Source organism: Phyllopteryx taeniolatus, chromosome 18 (assembly GCF_024500385.1).
Source record: "Phyllopteryx taeniolatus isolate TA_2022b chromosome 18, UOR_Ptae_1.2, whole genome shotgun sequence".
Lineage (NCBI taxonomy): Eukaryota > Metazoa > Chordata > Actinopteri > Syngnathiformes > Syngnathidae > Phyllopteryx > Phyllopteryx taeniolatus.
The window spans coordinates 803361-818922 of NC_084519.1; the positions used below are offsets into that span (position 1 = coordinate 803361).

At 43.7% G+C, this 15562-nt stretch overlaps 2 protein-coding genes across 7 annotated transcripts in view; both read right to left on the minus strand.

The window, feature by feature from the left end:
• Positions 1-739: 739 nt before the first annotated feature.
• ndufaf4 (NADH:ubiquinone oxidoreductase complex assembly factor 4) lies at positions 740-4263 on the minus strand. Its single transcript, XM_061753394.1, has 3 exons — positions 2931-4263; positions 2737-2855; positions 740-1752 (listed from the first exon to the last, which is right to left on the minus strand). The coding sequence occupies exons 1-3, from the start codon at positions 3046-3048 to the stop codon at positions 1447-1449; spliced, it is 543 nt and encodes a 180-aa protein (XP_061609378.1). The 5' UTR covers positions 3049-4263; the 3' UTR covers positions 740-1446.
• Positions 4264-4937: 674 nt separating this feature from the next.
• dse (dermatan sulfate epimerase) overlaps positions 4938-15562 on the minus strand; it is a 33303-nt gene continuing 22678 nt past the window's right edge. For 5 of the 6 annotated variants that reach the window (XM_061753387.1, XM_061753388.1, XM_061753391.1 and 2 more), the window contains 3 exons: positions 14239-14478; positions 8436-8643; positions 4938-7332 (listed from right to left, as the gene is read on the minus strand). In XM_061753387.1, the coding sequence (XP_061609371.1) occupies positions 5586-7332; positions 8436-8643; positions 14239-14478 (2195 nt within the window). In that variant the 3' untranslated portion in view covers positions 4938-5585. The remainder of the gene's footprint in view (positions 7333-8435; positions 8644-14238; positions 14479-15562) is intronic. The other variant, XM_061753389.1, reaches the window with a different exon arrangement.

Sequence of the window (15562 nt, forward strand, 5' to 3'; positions counted from 1 at the left end):
TTCTTTTACTTGGCAGGAGAAGCTTCACTATTTGCGTGACAAACTCCGGCAGTTCAAGGGTGCTCTGGAGTGTTGGTGTTCTTTTTTTTAAAAAATTTTTATTGCTGCTTTTAATTTATTGTAATGAAAAAAGTTTCCACCTATTATTTGGAATTATTCTACAGTTCATCACGTGTCCTAAAAGCATTATTGTTAAATAGTTGTTGTAGGTGGTCAATTCCATGTTGTTCCCATGTACTAAAATGAAGGGGTATATTATTAATTTCGAAATCTGGATTATGACAGATTGTGGCGAGCATACTGGGAGCTAATTGAGATCCTGTAGATCCTAAACTTTGCCACCGAGCCGTTAAGGTGGATGCGATTATTGCATTTATTTAAGACTTGTGGAAATAAATGGGAGTTAAACTTTCATTCTAATATGCCACCGCCACCTAGAGGTTATGAGAAAGGTGTAGCCTACACTAAGGTACGTATTACTGCATATATGTATAGTTGTGCTTATAAATTTACATACCCTGGTACAATTTGTGAAATGTTTTTTTTTTATCAACTGATTAAATAACCATCATTTTCTATATGGTTATGTTTTGTTTAATGATAATGCTTTTCTGAAATTCTTAATAGTTTAATTTGAATCCCATGAAAATAAAATGTGTTCCACCTGGCCTTTCATGTTTTCTTTAAAGAATTGTATCCACCTAACAAATTCTGCCTGGGTAATAAACACGAGCACAACTGTGTTTTCTCATTTAATAAATAAGGGTAGGGCTGTGAATTTCAAAATAAGAGCAAGTAAATAAAAAAAGTATTACATGTTCAAATAAAGTGCTTAACTTCAGAATTCTTTGAAAAAACAAAAAATACTGATAATACTTCGGTTTGATCAAAATAGGTAGAAGCAAAACCATACATTGTAAAAATGCATTATACATCGGTAGAAGGGATTTTGAGGGGAATTTTGTGTTCAACTTTGGTGGTGTGTATTATACACGGGTGCACAAGAAATTACAGTAATTCTATTTTTATTTATTTTAATGCGGAAAAATTCTTTCAGTTTATGAACATTCGAAGTCCTGGAACGAATGAATGAACCAAGGTTTTATTGGGTAAAAACTGTTTCAGTTTGGGAACATTTGAAGTCCCGGAACAAATGAACGAACTAAGGTTCCAATGTACGTTAATATACTACAGAAAAATAGTTCAGCTTTCTGATGATTAATTTATCTCTTGAATGTCAATATTGTAATATTTTCTTGTACACCAGTTTCACTCTATTTTATTTTGTTAAATTGATAAATTTGTATCTGAAAAGATAACTATGTGGCGGTGCCTGACAGAAAAAGATAATAATCAATCAGTTTCTATGTACTGGTCAAACAAACTTGTCCCAAACCAATGCACGATATACTATACATCATGTATTTTGTCATTTGCCATGCGTTCCTATGAAGCCTTCAATTGTTTAACATTTGTAATCTGGGGTGGGATAATCTGAATTTGAAAGGGGATGAAAAACTCAAGAAAAGAGTTTGTTTCATTCAAATTCAGAGAATATTCTTCTGAAATCCTCTGTGATGTCCATGTTTGAGGCTGATTGCGGTGGCTGCTGAGGGCCTTGAGAGCCTCGGCGATGGTCAGTTTGCCGTGAGGAACGCTTGTTAGAGTTGCAAGGCCATGCGAGTCGCCTGGAAGAGTGAACTTCATCGGACGGGTCTTTGCCTCTTTGTCCACACAGGCCTCCTTTAGTGACTGTGGAAACAGAGAGAGATTAAGTAGGAATAGAAAAGCAAAACATTTATTCGTAAGTACAGTAAATTGACCTATGACCTAAAGCAGGGGTGTCCAAACTTTTCCCTCTGAGGGCCATATACAGAAAAATCTATGCATACAATTGCATAGCTAATTACCATTGAGGACACTGAGATCATGACCTTGATATTTCTTCCTCAGTGGGAAAAACAATTTGTGGGGGGGGGGGGTCAAGTGGTTTCCGCACAAAGTTATTTGTCATCAGTTAGCAAGTGGAAAACACTGCCGCACTGCACACATACACTGTTGGGGAGAAAGTCTACGGTTTACAGCCACTGTCTCTGCTCCGGCCACATTACGGCTAAGGTAACACACACAAAAAGAATATCAGCTTTGCGTTCATTCTCACTCTGGACATTGACATTAGTACGACGCATGCTAACAAGCTAATGTCAGCGATACGAAGCAACAATTATTACCCATGGTGGTTACGTGCTGGGGGGGGGGGGGGGGGCTAACTAAGTGCTTGGCCCCAACTGTGGGCCCCGCTATAAATGAATTAATTTTGATGTACCAACCAATTTTGTTTGTGACTGGACTTGTCTACACAATTATAATCTCAGTATTTCTAAAATCCTGGTTATGGCCCAAAAGTGGCCCTTGTTGACATTCTTTTGACTCCAATTTATGAAACGCACTAAAACCAGTCCATCGGTCCATTCCAATCTATATTATAGTTATTTTCAAAAACTGCTACGTCAGAGCCGTATGTTAAACGTGACAGGCAAATAGGTCTTGGATTTTTCAGGATTTTGGAGTGGCCCGCTGAACTGAGGAGCTAGCTCGTCGGGTTTCCCAGTGACCCCGAAACACAAAGATGATTATGACCTCGTCGTTTGCTGCATTTGATGTTTTCAGAACCCTAATTCGACGACGATAAAAGTTTCTACTCGTACATGGAACTCAACTCGCAATAATACTGACCTTCACGCTTGCTGCTGCTCGATCTTTCGAGTCCACAAACACCGTCTTCAAATTGAACAATAGAGGCTCGCTCTTCTGGTGGACCGCGTCCGACATCGCTTCTGGCGGAAAGGGAATTGCTGTGAAGAAAGGAAACCATTGGCCGTTTTTCTTCTCCGGTTACCAGCCGTGATAGAAGCCCCCCGTGTGCTCACCTTCATCGTGAGTCAACTTGTGCCTCGGTGCACACCGAGGCTTGTCTTTGGAGATTTCTCGCCGAACTCTGTTATCGAGGTTGACATTTCTCACCAAGCGTACAAGCCGCGCACCCATCTTACTCAACACGCCGCTCTGCGTCTTCCTCGCGCGTCGTTAGTGGCTCACAACCAATATTGAGAGGTGTAACGCCGCCATCTAGCGGATTGGAGTTGTCGGTTTGCTCATCGGCAGGCGGCCCAGGATGTCACTTAAACCACATCTGTATCTTCACTTAGCAACGTGGATTTCGAAACATGGGGATTAGGATTTATGACGAAATATTCATCCATCCATTATCTGAGCCGCTTCTCCTCACGCCGGAGCCTTTCCCAGCTATCGTCGGGCGAGAGGCGGGCTACACCCTGAACCGGTCGCCAGCCAATCGCAGGGCACATACAAACACATTTCTCATTGCATATTTACCTAAGAAGTTGTCATAAATTATCAACACCCAAGAGACCGCAAACAAATCTTCAAGTCTGCAAACAAAATTTGTGAGTAGATGAAAGGTAATTAGTTTTTGGAAATAGCTACCAGCTGTGTCGAAAAGTTCCAGGACTGGCATCACGAAAGCTAAATTTCAAACCCAAACAACAAACTGTGCGTTTTCCACTTCAATGTGAGCCAGATGATCAACCGGCGTGTCCACAAAGAGATCCTGCTGCCATGACAATAGAGCGGCAGATGATCCCAGAAGAATGCTTCCAGGAGCGCAGGATGATGTGGCGGATAAAGGCTGGGAAGGTTGTGGTAGATTCCAGCAGGATGACTTCAAATCGTTTTCGGGATTAGAGCGTGCGCCATGTTTCAGGAGGAAATCCACGCAAGTCTTTGTACATGAGGCCCCTGGTGTGTGAAGGCTGTGTGGACCGCTGATGAGACAGCATCCTCAATGGAGCGCTTCCTCCTGCAGGCGTATCGGTGAGGGTCCATCGTGACGTCGATGAAGTTTTTGATCTTTGCCCCTTTTTGTGTATAAATTTATGTTTATGACACTTAAAGTCCTTGAATCAGGATCCACAACACAGTGTCCTCCTCCATCATCCTCAGCACTGACTCTCCACAGGGCTATGTGCGGAGCCACCTCCTGACCTATGACTGCTCAGCAAAATTGCCGAGCTGTCGTATAGTGAAGTTTGTGGGTGACACAGCAGTGGTGGGACACATCGCCAACAGCCACGAGTCTGAGTACAGAGAGGAGGTTGAACATCTGGTGGACTGGTGCAAAGATCAAAAATCTTTGCACCTTTCTAGGTGGTGGCAGACTTCACCAGGGACAGACGCCCCCTCTTCCCCCTGCACATTGGAGGAGCAGTCGTGGAAGTGGTCTCCAGCTACAAGTTCCTAAGTCCATCTTTCCGAGGACCTCACCTGGTGCCGAATCACTTCCTGTCTGCTCACCAACGTCTCTACTTCCTCTGAAAGCTGCGACGTGCCGGACTGGGGAGCTGTGACTTGAGGAGCTTCAACAGATGTGCGGTGGTGAACGTCCTCAGCATCAGTATCACCGCGTGGCACAGCAGCTGCTCGGCTGCCGAGAGGAAGGCAAAGGCTGCTAAGAAGATAGTAGAGGGCGGCCTTCCCACCTCCGCAGACATCTTTACCAGCAGGTGCGGAAAAAGGGCATCATCAATGACTCAACCCACCCTGCACACCCTCTCTTGCATCCTCCTCACTGCTCCGCAGGGGGCTACGGAGCATCCGGTGCAGGACTACCAGGCTGAGGAACAGCTTCTTTCTGGAAGCTGTAAGACTGTTAAACTTGCACAATGCTCTGTCGCCCGACTTCAGCCCAATTTGCCCCTGCGCGATGAACACTTTATTCCCTTCAGGTACAAGGACCATGGAAATAGCATGTAAACATTTTGTGGAATTCAAGCCTACGGTGTTTGTATTCCACTGCATCCAAATCCTTTCTGCATTTGCACCTTTGCACACATTGACAACTGCAAAGACCGGTACTGTATTTTTCAAAATCTTTCTTTATCTTGTTTGATCTGATCTAATTTCATGATTCCATTTCTAGTTCACAAGTCTTGAGACTTATTGGGCTAATGTGGGACCTGGGGTATCAGATTTCATGCCATATCATGTGTAAGCGTGTGTTGGTATGACAATTAAAGTCTTCAAATTCATAGTAGAGGCAATCCTTATGGACAGAGCAAAAATACATTTCTTGCACAACTGTAAAGACAAACGGCTTCATAAAAAAATCGCGACTTGCAAAATGTACATACTGTATGTCGCCCTCCGGACAGATAAATGATCATAACTACTCATTAAACCCATTACACTCATCTGTGTACAATTGTAATAATGGTAAAGCCATAAACAGTTCCCACACATTCACAAATGCATAGATATTCATTCGTATCTCATAATACCATTTATTTTGCTGTCTACTATTGCGTGAATGCAAAATGGTTGCCTCAACGTGACAGTTCCGCTCAAAGGTCGAGGCTCTCTCCAGTGGCATTAACGGTAAAGACAGCTTGAGAGGCAAAGAAGGACCGTCTGTCAAAGGAATTGATTTTCACGTCTTTACCGTTATTGATCAGATGATATCAAAATGACCCGTATTCGCATCTGAACAATTAATTACACTCGTGATGTTAACACTGTCCGTGGGAGCAGGACGAGTAGAGATAAAGTAAGATCAAGCAGTCAATCATAAGGACGGTGTAAAAACATCTCTGCGTTTGTATGCTTCGACCCCTGTGAAAGCGAGTCAATAAGACAGCCAGTAGTAAGAAGAAGGTGGCAGTATTCAAGAGGAGGAAGAGTCTTATGGAAGAGGCCGTGCTGGAAATGCGCTCCCTCCCGGTCGTTACCAACATATTGACCTCTTTGAATTTTTGCCCTTTGGCAAAGCCGCCATTTCTGTTTTTACGGCTGTCGGCATATTCTAGAAAGGCCAGAGAGTCTGTGTCTCCCTCCTCGGGACTGTCCTCATAGACACGCTTCGATGTCCTCTGTCTCACTTTATTTTCACTGATCTCGATCTGTGTAAAAATGTCAGGCAAATTCTCAGAGAGTTTCTCCCCAAGGTTGATTTTCTTTCCCACCTTGTACTTTCCCTGTTTCTTGGACAATGCAAACATCTTTTCAATGGCCTCTTCTGTTTTCTTTTTATCAGAGATCTGGAGCAGGCGTTCCGCAGTCTTATGGAAGCTGTCACTATTTAGAACCTTTCCAAGTATATGTCGCTCCATCTGCTGGAAGACTGGTTTGACAAGCTGGAGGTTGTCCTCCACCATGTTGACGTAGTCCTCTACTTCCACAGGTGAGCTGTCCAGAGGAGCGAGCATTTTCTCAAACACAATCTTCTTTTGGTCCATCATCACCATGGCAAAAAGAGGCTTGCTGATAACGTCTCCAGTCAGCAGATAGACTGTGTAGGTGTGCTCTTTGGTAGTCAGGTAAATATCCACTCTTTGGTCATCACCACGCAGGCTGAAGCTGGTGAGAGTCACACCTGGTCCAAAGAAAATGTAAGCTACTCGGGTGTGAGGGTATCTTAATGGCATTGTGACATTCACATAATTGGAGCCATTATATGGATACCCCCGTGGATAACCCCAGTAACCTACCACCCCTCTATTACTGTGACCTGTGTCATCCATCCAGAACATTTTATACCTGTCTGCATTGTGAGATACAAATGCTCCATGAACACCGTCTACTTTTAGAACTTTGAATGGCAGGTCTGTATTGTGAAAGAAAGTGCTCATGGCCCTGGATGGACTCTCAGGATGCAAATGAATATGGTCCACCAGAAGTAAGAGCTGTGGGTGAAGGAGGAGGATGTTCCTCTGGAAGTTTCGGATTTTCAGGTCTGCACTATAAGCAGAATGTCCTTCCCCGCGAATGAAGACCATCCCTTGTCTCTCCATGGCAGCCTCAACTTTCCCCTGAGCATCAGCAGCAGGCCCCACCTTGTATTTCAACCACTTTGAGTCACATGCTTCTGTTACCTGGCCAGCCCATGGCTTAAAACAACTACCTGAGAGGGCTGCACCAAACAATACTGCATTATTCAACAAAGTGTATTTGGGTCCATATAGTGCCTCAGTGATGAATGGAATCCCGTTGGGCGCAAAGGTGAAAGTGTTTTGATCAGGGTGTTCGTGGCCAGCATTGAAGTTCCTCCACCCTTTAATCCATTCTTTGTATTTGTTCTTGTGAACAATATCAAAAATGGCACGTCCCCCCAGCTTCCCTGATTTGAAGGAAAGAAAGGAGCGGTTTGTGTCGGCAGGTAAAGCGCTGCCGTAGGTCACCACGCCCCAGTCCTCAAAGTAATGGAGCTGAGATGTCCCAAAATCCGACGGGGCCTTTGGAATAAGGCCTGGGTCATACCTAAAGCACAGTAAAATTGAAGAACATGGGGAAATTAGGAGGTTCAAAAAGTTGAAAGAAAGTTTGATATTGCCTCTTTCTTAAAATGTATTCTACCGCAGGGTTTCGCCATATGAGGAGAATACATATGGTGTTGTTGACTGCTAATATTAGCTGCCAGAAACTAACCACCGTTGACCTGCTTGGTCACTATACAATTATATCAACGGTAAATATAAACAGTATAACATACAATAAAACCACATATATACACATATACAGCGGCTGAATGAAGTATTTAACAGGTCACCATTTTTCTCAAAGGTGCTATTGACATGAGATTTTCACCAGCTGTTGGGAACAGAAATTAATAATGTGAAATGACACCGGGAAAAAGTATTGAACACATGAAGAAAGAGAGGTGCAAAAATGCATGCAATTTTTTTCTAGGCTGTAACGATTCTATATCGAAACCAAAAACCGCGCGGTCTTCAAATCCATGATATTGTGTCAACTGCCTTTCATGGGACAACATTTTCCGGTTCACAGTGTCGTTCAGTTCTTACTAGATTTTAAAAGTGCCATATTTTACCAAACCAACATTTTCTAGTAGTAGGGATGGAATATTGGCTCTATGGTGCCTCAGTAAACATGTTAAAATATGAATTAAAATCGTCATTCCTGAGTTCCAGACGTTTTTCTGGCAGGCGGTCTCAACCAAATATGGACAAAGCAGATACAAAACTAGGTCAAACAGAAGTAGCTGTCAGAGGGGCCTTTTCTAGACACTGGATCTTTAAACAGTAGCTATTTTGTTAGAGAAAAGTTTTTACATACAGTATTTTGTTATTTAATTTCTGGTTTACAGCAGAGACCGGAGACTATTATTTTTTTTTTTTTTTTTTTTTTTTTACAATCGTGTACAACTAAGTGTCCTAAATAAATGGTCCAGTTTTTGCAATCATAATCATAAATCTTTTTTTACCCCCCCCCCCCAAAAAAAAAACCGAATCACGTATCTAACCATGGGTCAGAAATCGTGATACGTATCAAATCGTGACTAGCCCTAATGTGTGTGTGTGTGTGTGTATATTTGTGGAACCCCCCCCCCCCCCAATGCTCACCAGATGAATTCTGTGTGAAGAGTACACCATCGCTGGCCTTTGCCAGCCTGTCCGACTCCATCCGTCACTCTCTTTCGATGAATCAGATCGGCCAGCCAGTTCCCACTACCATTACGCATTACAAAACGGTCCAAGAAGACCAGCTGACTTTCTGGTCCATAAAACCAGTTGTAGTTGGAATCAGCAATGGCGACAGTTCTCTGAAATCCTAATAATAAAAAAAAAAATCAAACAGAAAGAAAGAAATTCAGCGTTGGCCATTTACTTAAAACTCCCCTCCAAAAGTGTTTGAACAGTGTGGGCAATTTCTTATTTACCTACTTTCTTGCTTTTTGCTGGAGACTGGTTTTGACGTCAAAAGCTTTCATTTCCAGGTACCGTGGAATACTCAAGATTCACCTATTCGCAGATTTGTTTATTTTATGTTTATTTGCATATTCATTATTAATGTCAAACATAAAATGTTTTCAGTCGATAGGAAAAATAAATGAAATGCCCTCAGTTCCAAAACCTTTGGAGGGGAGTGTACACAGGTGCAGAACAGAGAGGTGTGGTACACAGATACAGTGCTGTGAAAAAGTATTGGCCCCCTTCTAAAATTCTGATATGAATGTGCTTGTCTGTGTTTGTGCGGCGGGAGTATCTTTGCCTTTTTCGCCCTCCTTTTTTCACACTCTCAGCAGTAATGGGAAGTAAAGCATCTTCATTATTTTATTTGAATGTATTTCAGTTTCTTTATACAAAGTGTTAACCTTTCCCGCTACGGTCACCTGACGCCCTTGACTCGTCGCACAGCTGAGTTAGGTGGCGGCAACAATAAAGGCACGAAGCACCGATTTGCTGCTTGGATGGCTTCATTAGCTCCTGCGCATTCGACGGGTCCTCCGCTAATCGCTACTCTTCCCCGGTCGCCGTCACGACACTTGCTACTGTACACACTCGCACTCCTTCCTCCTTCGCAGTCCCGTCTCACTCACACATCGACGCACACGCCCACACACACTGAGCTTGCTGTCACAATCACGTGGGACAAGGTTCCAAGTCTGAGGTTCTGAGCACACTGGAGAAGGTTTTCGTCCAGGATATCCCTCTACTGGGCCGCATTCATCTTTTCTTCCATTGCAACCAGTCTCCCAGTCCCTGCACCCCCACAGCGTGATGCTGCCACCACCATGCTTAACTGTTGGGACAGTACTGGACAGGTGATGAACAGTGCCTGGTTTTCTCCACACATACCGCTGAGAATTAAGGCCAACAATCTATATCTTGGTCTCAACAGACCAGAGAATCGTATTTCTCACCATCTTCAGGTGTTTTTTTTTTTTTTTTTTTTTTTTTTGCAAACTCCATGCGGGCTTTCATGTGTCTTGCACTGAGGAGAGGATTCCGTCGGACCACTCTGCCATTAAGCCCCGACTGGTGGAGGGCTGCAGTGATGGTTGACTTTCTAGAACTTTCTCCCATCTCCCGACTGCATCTCTGGAGTGATCTTTGGGTTTTTCTTTACCTCTCTCACCAAGGCTCTTCTCCCCCGATTGCTCAGTTTGGCCGGACGGCCAGTTCTTGAAAGGGTTCTGGTCATTCCAAACGTCTTCCATTTCAGGATTATGGAGGCCACTTTGCTCTTAGGAATCTTAAGTGAAGCAGAATACTTTTTGTAACCTTTGTCAGATCTGTGCCTTCCCAAAATTCTGTCTCTGAGCTCTTCAGGCAGTTCCTTTGACCTCATGATTCTCATTTGCTCTGACATGCACTGTGAGCTGTAAGGTCTTACATAGACAGGTGTTTGGCTTTCCTAATCAAGTCCAATCAGTATAATCAAACACAGCTGGACTCCAATGAAGATGTAGAACCATCTCAAGTATGATCAATAGAAATGGACAGCAACCGTTAAATATATGAGTGTCACAGCAAAGGGTCTGAATACTTATGGCTGTGTGATATTTAAGTTTTTCTTTTTTAATAAATAAGTAGAAATTTCAACAATTAAGTTTTGTTTTCTGTCACTATGGGGTACTGTGTGTACATTAATGAGCAAAAAATGAACTTAAATGATTTTAACAAATGGCTGAAATATAACAAAGAGTGAAAAATTTAAGGGGGTCTGAAAACTTTCCGTACCCACTGTATATATATATATATATATATATATATATATATATATATATATATATATATATATCCCCTCCTTGAGCCGTCACCTTATCGTGGTGGAGGGGTTTGTGTGTCCCAATGATCCTAGGAGCTAAGTTGTCTGGGGCTTTATGCCCCTGGCAGGGTCACCCATGGCAAACAGGTCCTAGGTGAGGGACCAGACAAAGCACGGCTCCAAAAACCCCTATGACTAGTACAATAAATGGATTCACGTTTCCCTTGCCCGGACGCGGGTCACCGGGGCCCCCCTCTGGAGCTCGAAGGCGAGTGCCTGGTGGCCGGGCCTGCACCCATGGGGCCCGGCCAAGGCTGCCCTTTGTCACCGATTCTGTTCATAACTTTTATGGACAGAATTTCTAGGCGCAGCCGAGGCGTAGAGGAGGTCCGGTTTGGTGGCCTCAGTATTGCATCTCTGCTGTTTGCAGATGATGTGGTTCTGTTGGCTTCATCAAGCCGTGATCTCCAACTCTCACTGGAGGGGTTTGCAGCCGAGTGTGAAGTGCCTGGGATGAGAATGGAACGGGAGATCGACAGGTGCAGCGTCTGCAGTTATGCAGACTTTGTATCGGCCCGTTATGGTGAAGAAGGAGCTAAGCTGAAAAGCAAAGCTCTCTATTTACCAGTCGATCTATGTTCCTACCCTCACCTATGGACACGAGCTGTGGGCCGTGACTGAAAGAACAAGATCCCGGCTACAAGCGGCCGAAATTAGTTTCCTTCGCAAGGTGTCCGGGCTCTCCCTTAGAGATAGGGTGAGAAGCTCGGTCATCCGGGAGCGGTTCAGAGTAGAGCCGCTGCTCCTCCGCATTGAGAGGAGCCAGATTAGGTGGCTCGGGCATCTGTTTAGGATGCCTCCTGAACGCCTCCCTGGTGAGGTGTTCCGGGCACGTCTCACCGGGAGGAGACCTCATGGACGACCCAGGACACGCTGGAGAGACTATGTCTGTCGGCTTGCCTGGAAACGCCTCGGGATCCCCTCGGAAGAGCTGGAGGAATTGGCTGTGGAGAGGGAAGTCTGGGCTTCCCTGCTAAAGCTACTGCCCCCGTGACCCGACCTCGTTTAAACAGAAGAAAATGGATGGATATATATATATATATGTGTGTGTATAAACACACAGTGGCAAAAAAGTATTTAGTCAGCCACCAATTGTGCAAGTTCTCCCACTTAAAAAGATGAGAAAGGCCTGTAATTTTCATCATATGTATACCTCACCAATGAGAGACAAAGTGAGAAAAAAATATCCAGAAAATCACAATGTCTTATTTTTAAAGCATTTATTAGGCAATTATGGTGGAAAACAAGTATTTGGTCAATAAAAAATCATCTCATTCTTTGTTATATACCCTTTGTTGGCAATGACAGAGGTCGAACGTTTTCTGTAAGTCTTCACAAGGTTTTCACACACTATTGCTGGTATTTTGGCTCATTCCGCCATGCAGATCTCCTCAAGAGCAGTGATGTTTTGGGGCAACACAGACAAACTCCCTCCAAAGATTTTCTATGGGGTTGAGATCTGGAGACTGGCTGGGCCACTCCAGGACATTGAAATGCTTCTTATGAAGCCACTACTTCGTTACCCGGGCGGTGTGTTTGGGATCATTGTCATGCTGGAAGACCTAGCCACGTTTCATATTCAATGCCCTTTCTGAAGGAAGGAGGTTTTCACTCAAAATGTCAGGATACATGGCCCCTTTACACGGATCAGTCCTCCTGGTCCCTTTGCAGAAAAACAGCCCCAACGAATGATGTTTCCACCCCCATGCTTCACAGTAGGTATGGTGTTCTTTGGATGCAACTTCGCATTCTTTCTCCTCCACACACGTGTTATACTAGCCATAGAAAAGAATACATGTTAGGAATTGTTGTTTTAACCAGCCAATAGAATTCTTCTGTCATCAATTCTTATAGTATTCACAGATTTAGTATTTAGTATGAGATTGCTTACACTAGTGGCCCCACAGTAATCTTGAAACATTTTAGCTTGTGCAATATGCTTGCAGTGTGTGTGTTTGGACAGGTTGTTTACAGGATCTTGCAAAAGAAGGCGGCTGCGGATTGTACTAGTTGACCGGTACAGGAAAACAAGTCATCCAACAGAGAAAGGGGGGAAGACAGCAGGTCAGGATGAGCGGGAGCCAACTGAGACAAGCCAGCTGTGAGGAGGAACACTGCCCTCCCTGCACTTGTGTTGTAATCTACAAATTGTGTCGGACGACCATGGAAAGATGCGCCATTTTCTCTCCGCCTGCGACGCAGACGCGAGGCTCGGCTCAAGGGAAGAGAGAAAACACCCAGAATTCTGTCAACATATTTTGCTGAGCTCTTGAGAATGATAAAAGGCTCAAAATTCTGTCTGTGTGAGTTTCTTGATTGGTTTTAGCTTTCCTGAGAGAAAACGAACATGTAAAAATTGGTGAGTGTGGTGGTCGTTTATTAATTTGTAATTTGGGGCCTTGGGCCCTGCATAGGATATAATGCAGACACCTAACACACGACAAGTTGAGTTTTTACCAAAAAGTTCTATTTTGCTTTCATCTGACCATATGACATTCTCCCAATCCTCTTCTGGATCGTCCAAGTGCTCTCCAGCAAACTTCAGACGGGCCTGGACATGTACTGGCTTAAGCAGGGGGACACGTCTGGCGCTGCAGGATTTTGAGTCCCTGGCGGCGTAGTGTGTTACTGATGGTATCCTTTCTTACTTTGGTCCCAGCTCTCTGCAGGTGATTCACTCAGTCCACCCCCCCCTTGTGGTTCTGGGATTTTTGCCCACCGTTCTTGTGATCATTTTGATCCCACGAGGTGAGATCTTGCATGGAGCCCCAGATCGAGGGAGATTATCAGTGGTCTTGTATGTCTTCCATTTTCCAATAATTGCTCCCACAGTTGATTTCTTCACACCGAGCTGCTTACCTATGGCAGATTCAGTCTTCCCAGCCTGGTGCAGGTCTACAATTTTGTTTCTGGTGTCCTTTGACAGCTCTTTGGTCTTGGGCATTGTAGAGTTTGGAGTGTGACTGTTTGAGGTTGTGGACAGGTGTCTTTTATACTGATAACGAGTTCAAACAGGTGCCATTAATACAGGTAACGAGTGGCGGACAGAGAGGAGCCTCTTAAAGAAGAAGTTACAGGTCTGTGAGAGCCAGAAATCTTGCTCGTTTGTAGGCGACCAAATACTTATTTTCCACCATAATTTGCTCATAAATTCTTTAAAAATCAGACAATGTGATTTATCGCTCATCTTTTTAAGTGGGAGAACTTGCACAATTGGTGGCTGACTATATACGTTTTTGCCCCAGTATAGTCTTTTGATTGTAGCCAAGAGTGGCTCCAATTTACAACAGAAAAATACAAAAGGCAACTGTCACACGTTAACTGCAGTTCAGTTTTCACACGAAATATGAACGAGCATCTACTCCATGAATTCTTTTCAGGTTTAGATCATTGTTAAAATTAAAGAACCTACTAATCACTGTAAATATACAATAGGGCCTATATGTGTATTGTTGGACAGCACTCATGGCTTTCTGGTATTACTTTAACCGCTTTACAGTAAAAGCATTTTTGTAAAGAAATCAAAACGAAGTGCGTTATACGACACAGATTGAAAATAAAGCAACAAAATGGGTATGATGATGTTCCATTTACCAGGAAGGATGGTCCTGTACAGGAAATTGAAGTGTTTTTGGAGCCAGGGGTGGTGGAAGTGGCTAATGGAAAAGTGGCGCTGCACCAGAAACATATATTGGAACAGCGAGCGTGTTGTGTAAGTCCCGTACGCCACTCCTTCATACAGGGATCCGTCTGTGACATCCTGAAGAAGAACCATAGATTTCTCCATGATGGACAGGACCTGCTTGGTCCAAAGGTAGGCTTCCTGTAGATAACCTTGAAAACATGTTGACATGCGTATCTTAGACACAGGCTTACATTCTGTTAATTTGAATTAAAGCACTATAGCATGGGTGTCAAACACATTTTGAGTCCGGGTCTCGAGAGGAATAGTAGAAAACTTCTCATCATATTATTTTACATTATATTTAAAAAACAAAACAAAAAAGACTCAAGAATATTAAGTTTGGGGAAAAAAATAACGGAAGGCAGGTAGTCAAGGACAGATGCACAGTATTGAAGACTGACCTTTTTTGTGTCGATGCACCATTACCTTTCCCTGATCCCAACCAGTTCAAATAATTTGTGTTGGCGGTGACACATACTCAAAAAACACAGCTTTGAGAGGTAACAAGCAATGTAGCGCGTTAATACATATAAAATATTCCTCAGCGCATAATTATTTTGATCGTATTATTGCGCATTATTGTATTGAATTAGTGAACATAGAACACACTTTCAAATTGCTGAAGTAAGACCTTAATTCAACTACCTAACAAAAAGGCACACAACAAACAACGGTACATTATCCATTTTCCGAACCGCTTATCCTCAGTAGGATCGTGGGCGTGCTGGAGCCTATCCCAGCTATTTTTGGGCAAGAGGCGGGGAACTAGAACCGGTCACCAGCCAATCGCGGGGTACATATAAACAAACAACCATTTGCACACACATTCACACCTACGGGCAATTTAGTCTTCAATTAACCTACCATGCATGTTTTGGGGATGTGGGAAGAAACCGTAGTAACTGGAGAAAAGCCATGCAGCCACGCAGCGAACATGCCAGATCTGTGACAAGTGTACGGTATCACCGAATCACTTTTTGGGTGTTTTGAGATTTCATGACACGATAGCTTAGCAATTAGCATCATGCTTTTCTGTCTTTGCCTACCCACTCCACACCCTCCGTGATAACGATAAATGCAGGGGCGGGGTGGCAATTGGGAATTGAAGGAAAACTTCCGAACGCCCGGTCTATTCCAAGTCGACCAGGCCAAGCATTTATTTTTTTTTTTTGGTGTTCGCGAATAGTTATTTGTTTATATGTGCCCTGCGATTGGCTGGCAACCTGTTCAGGG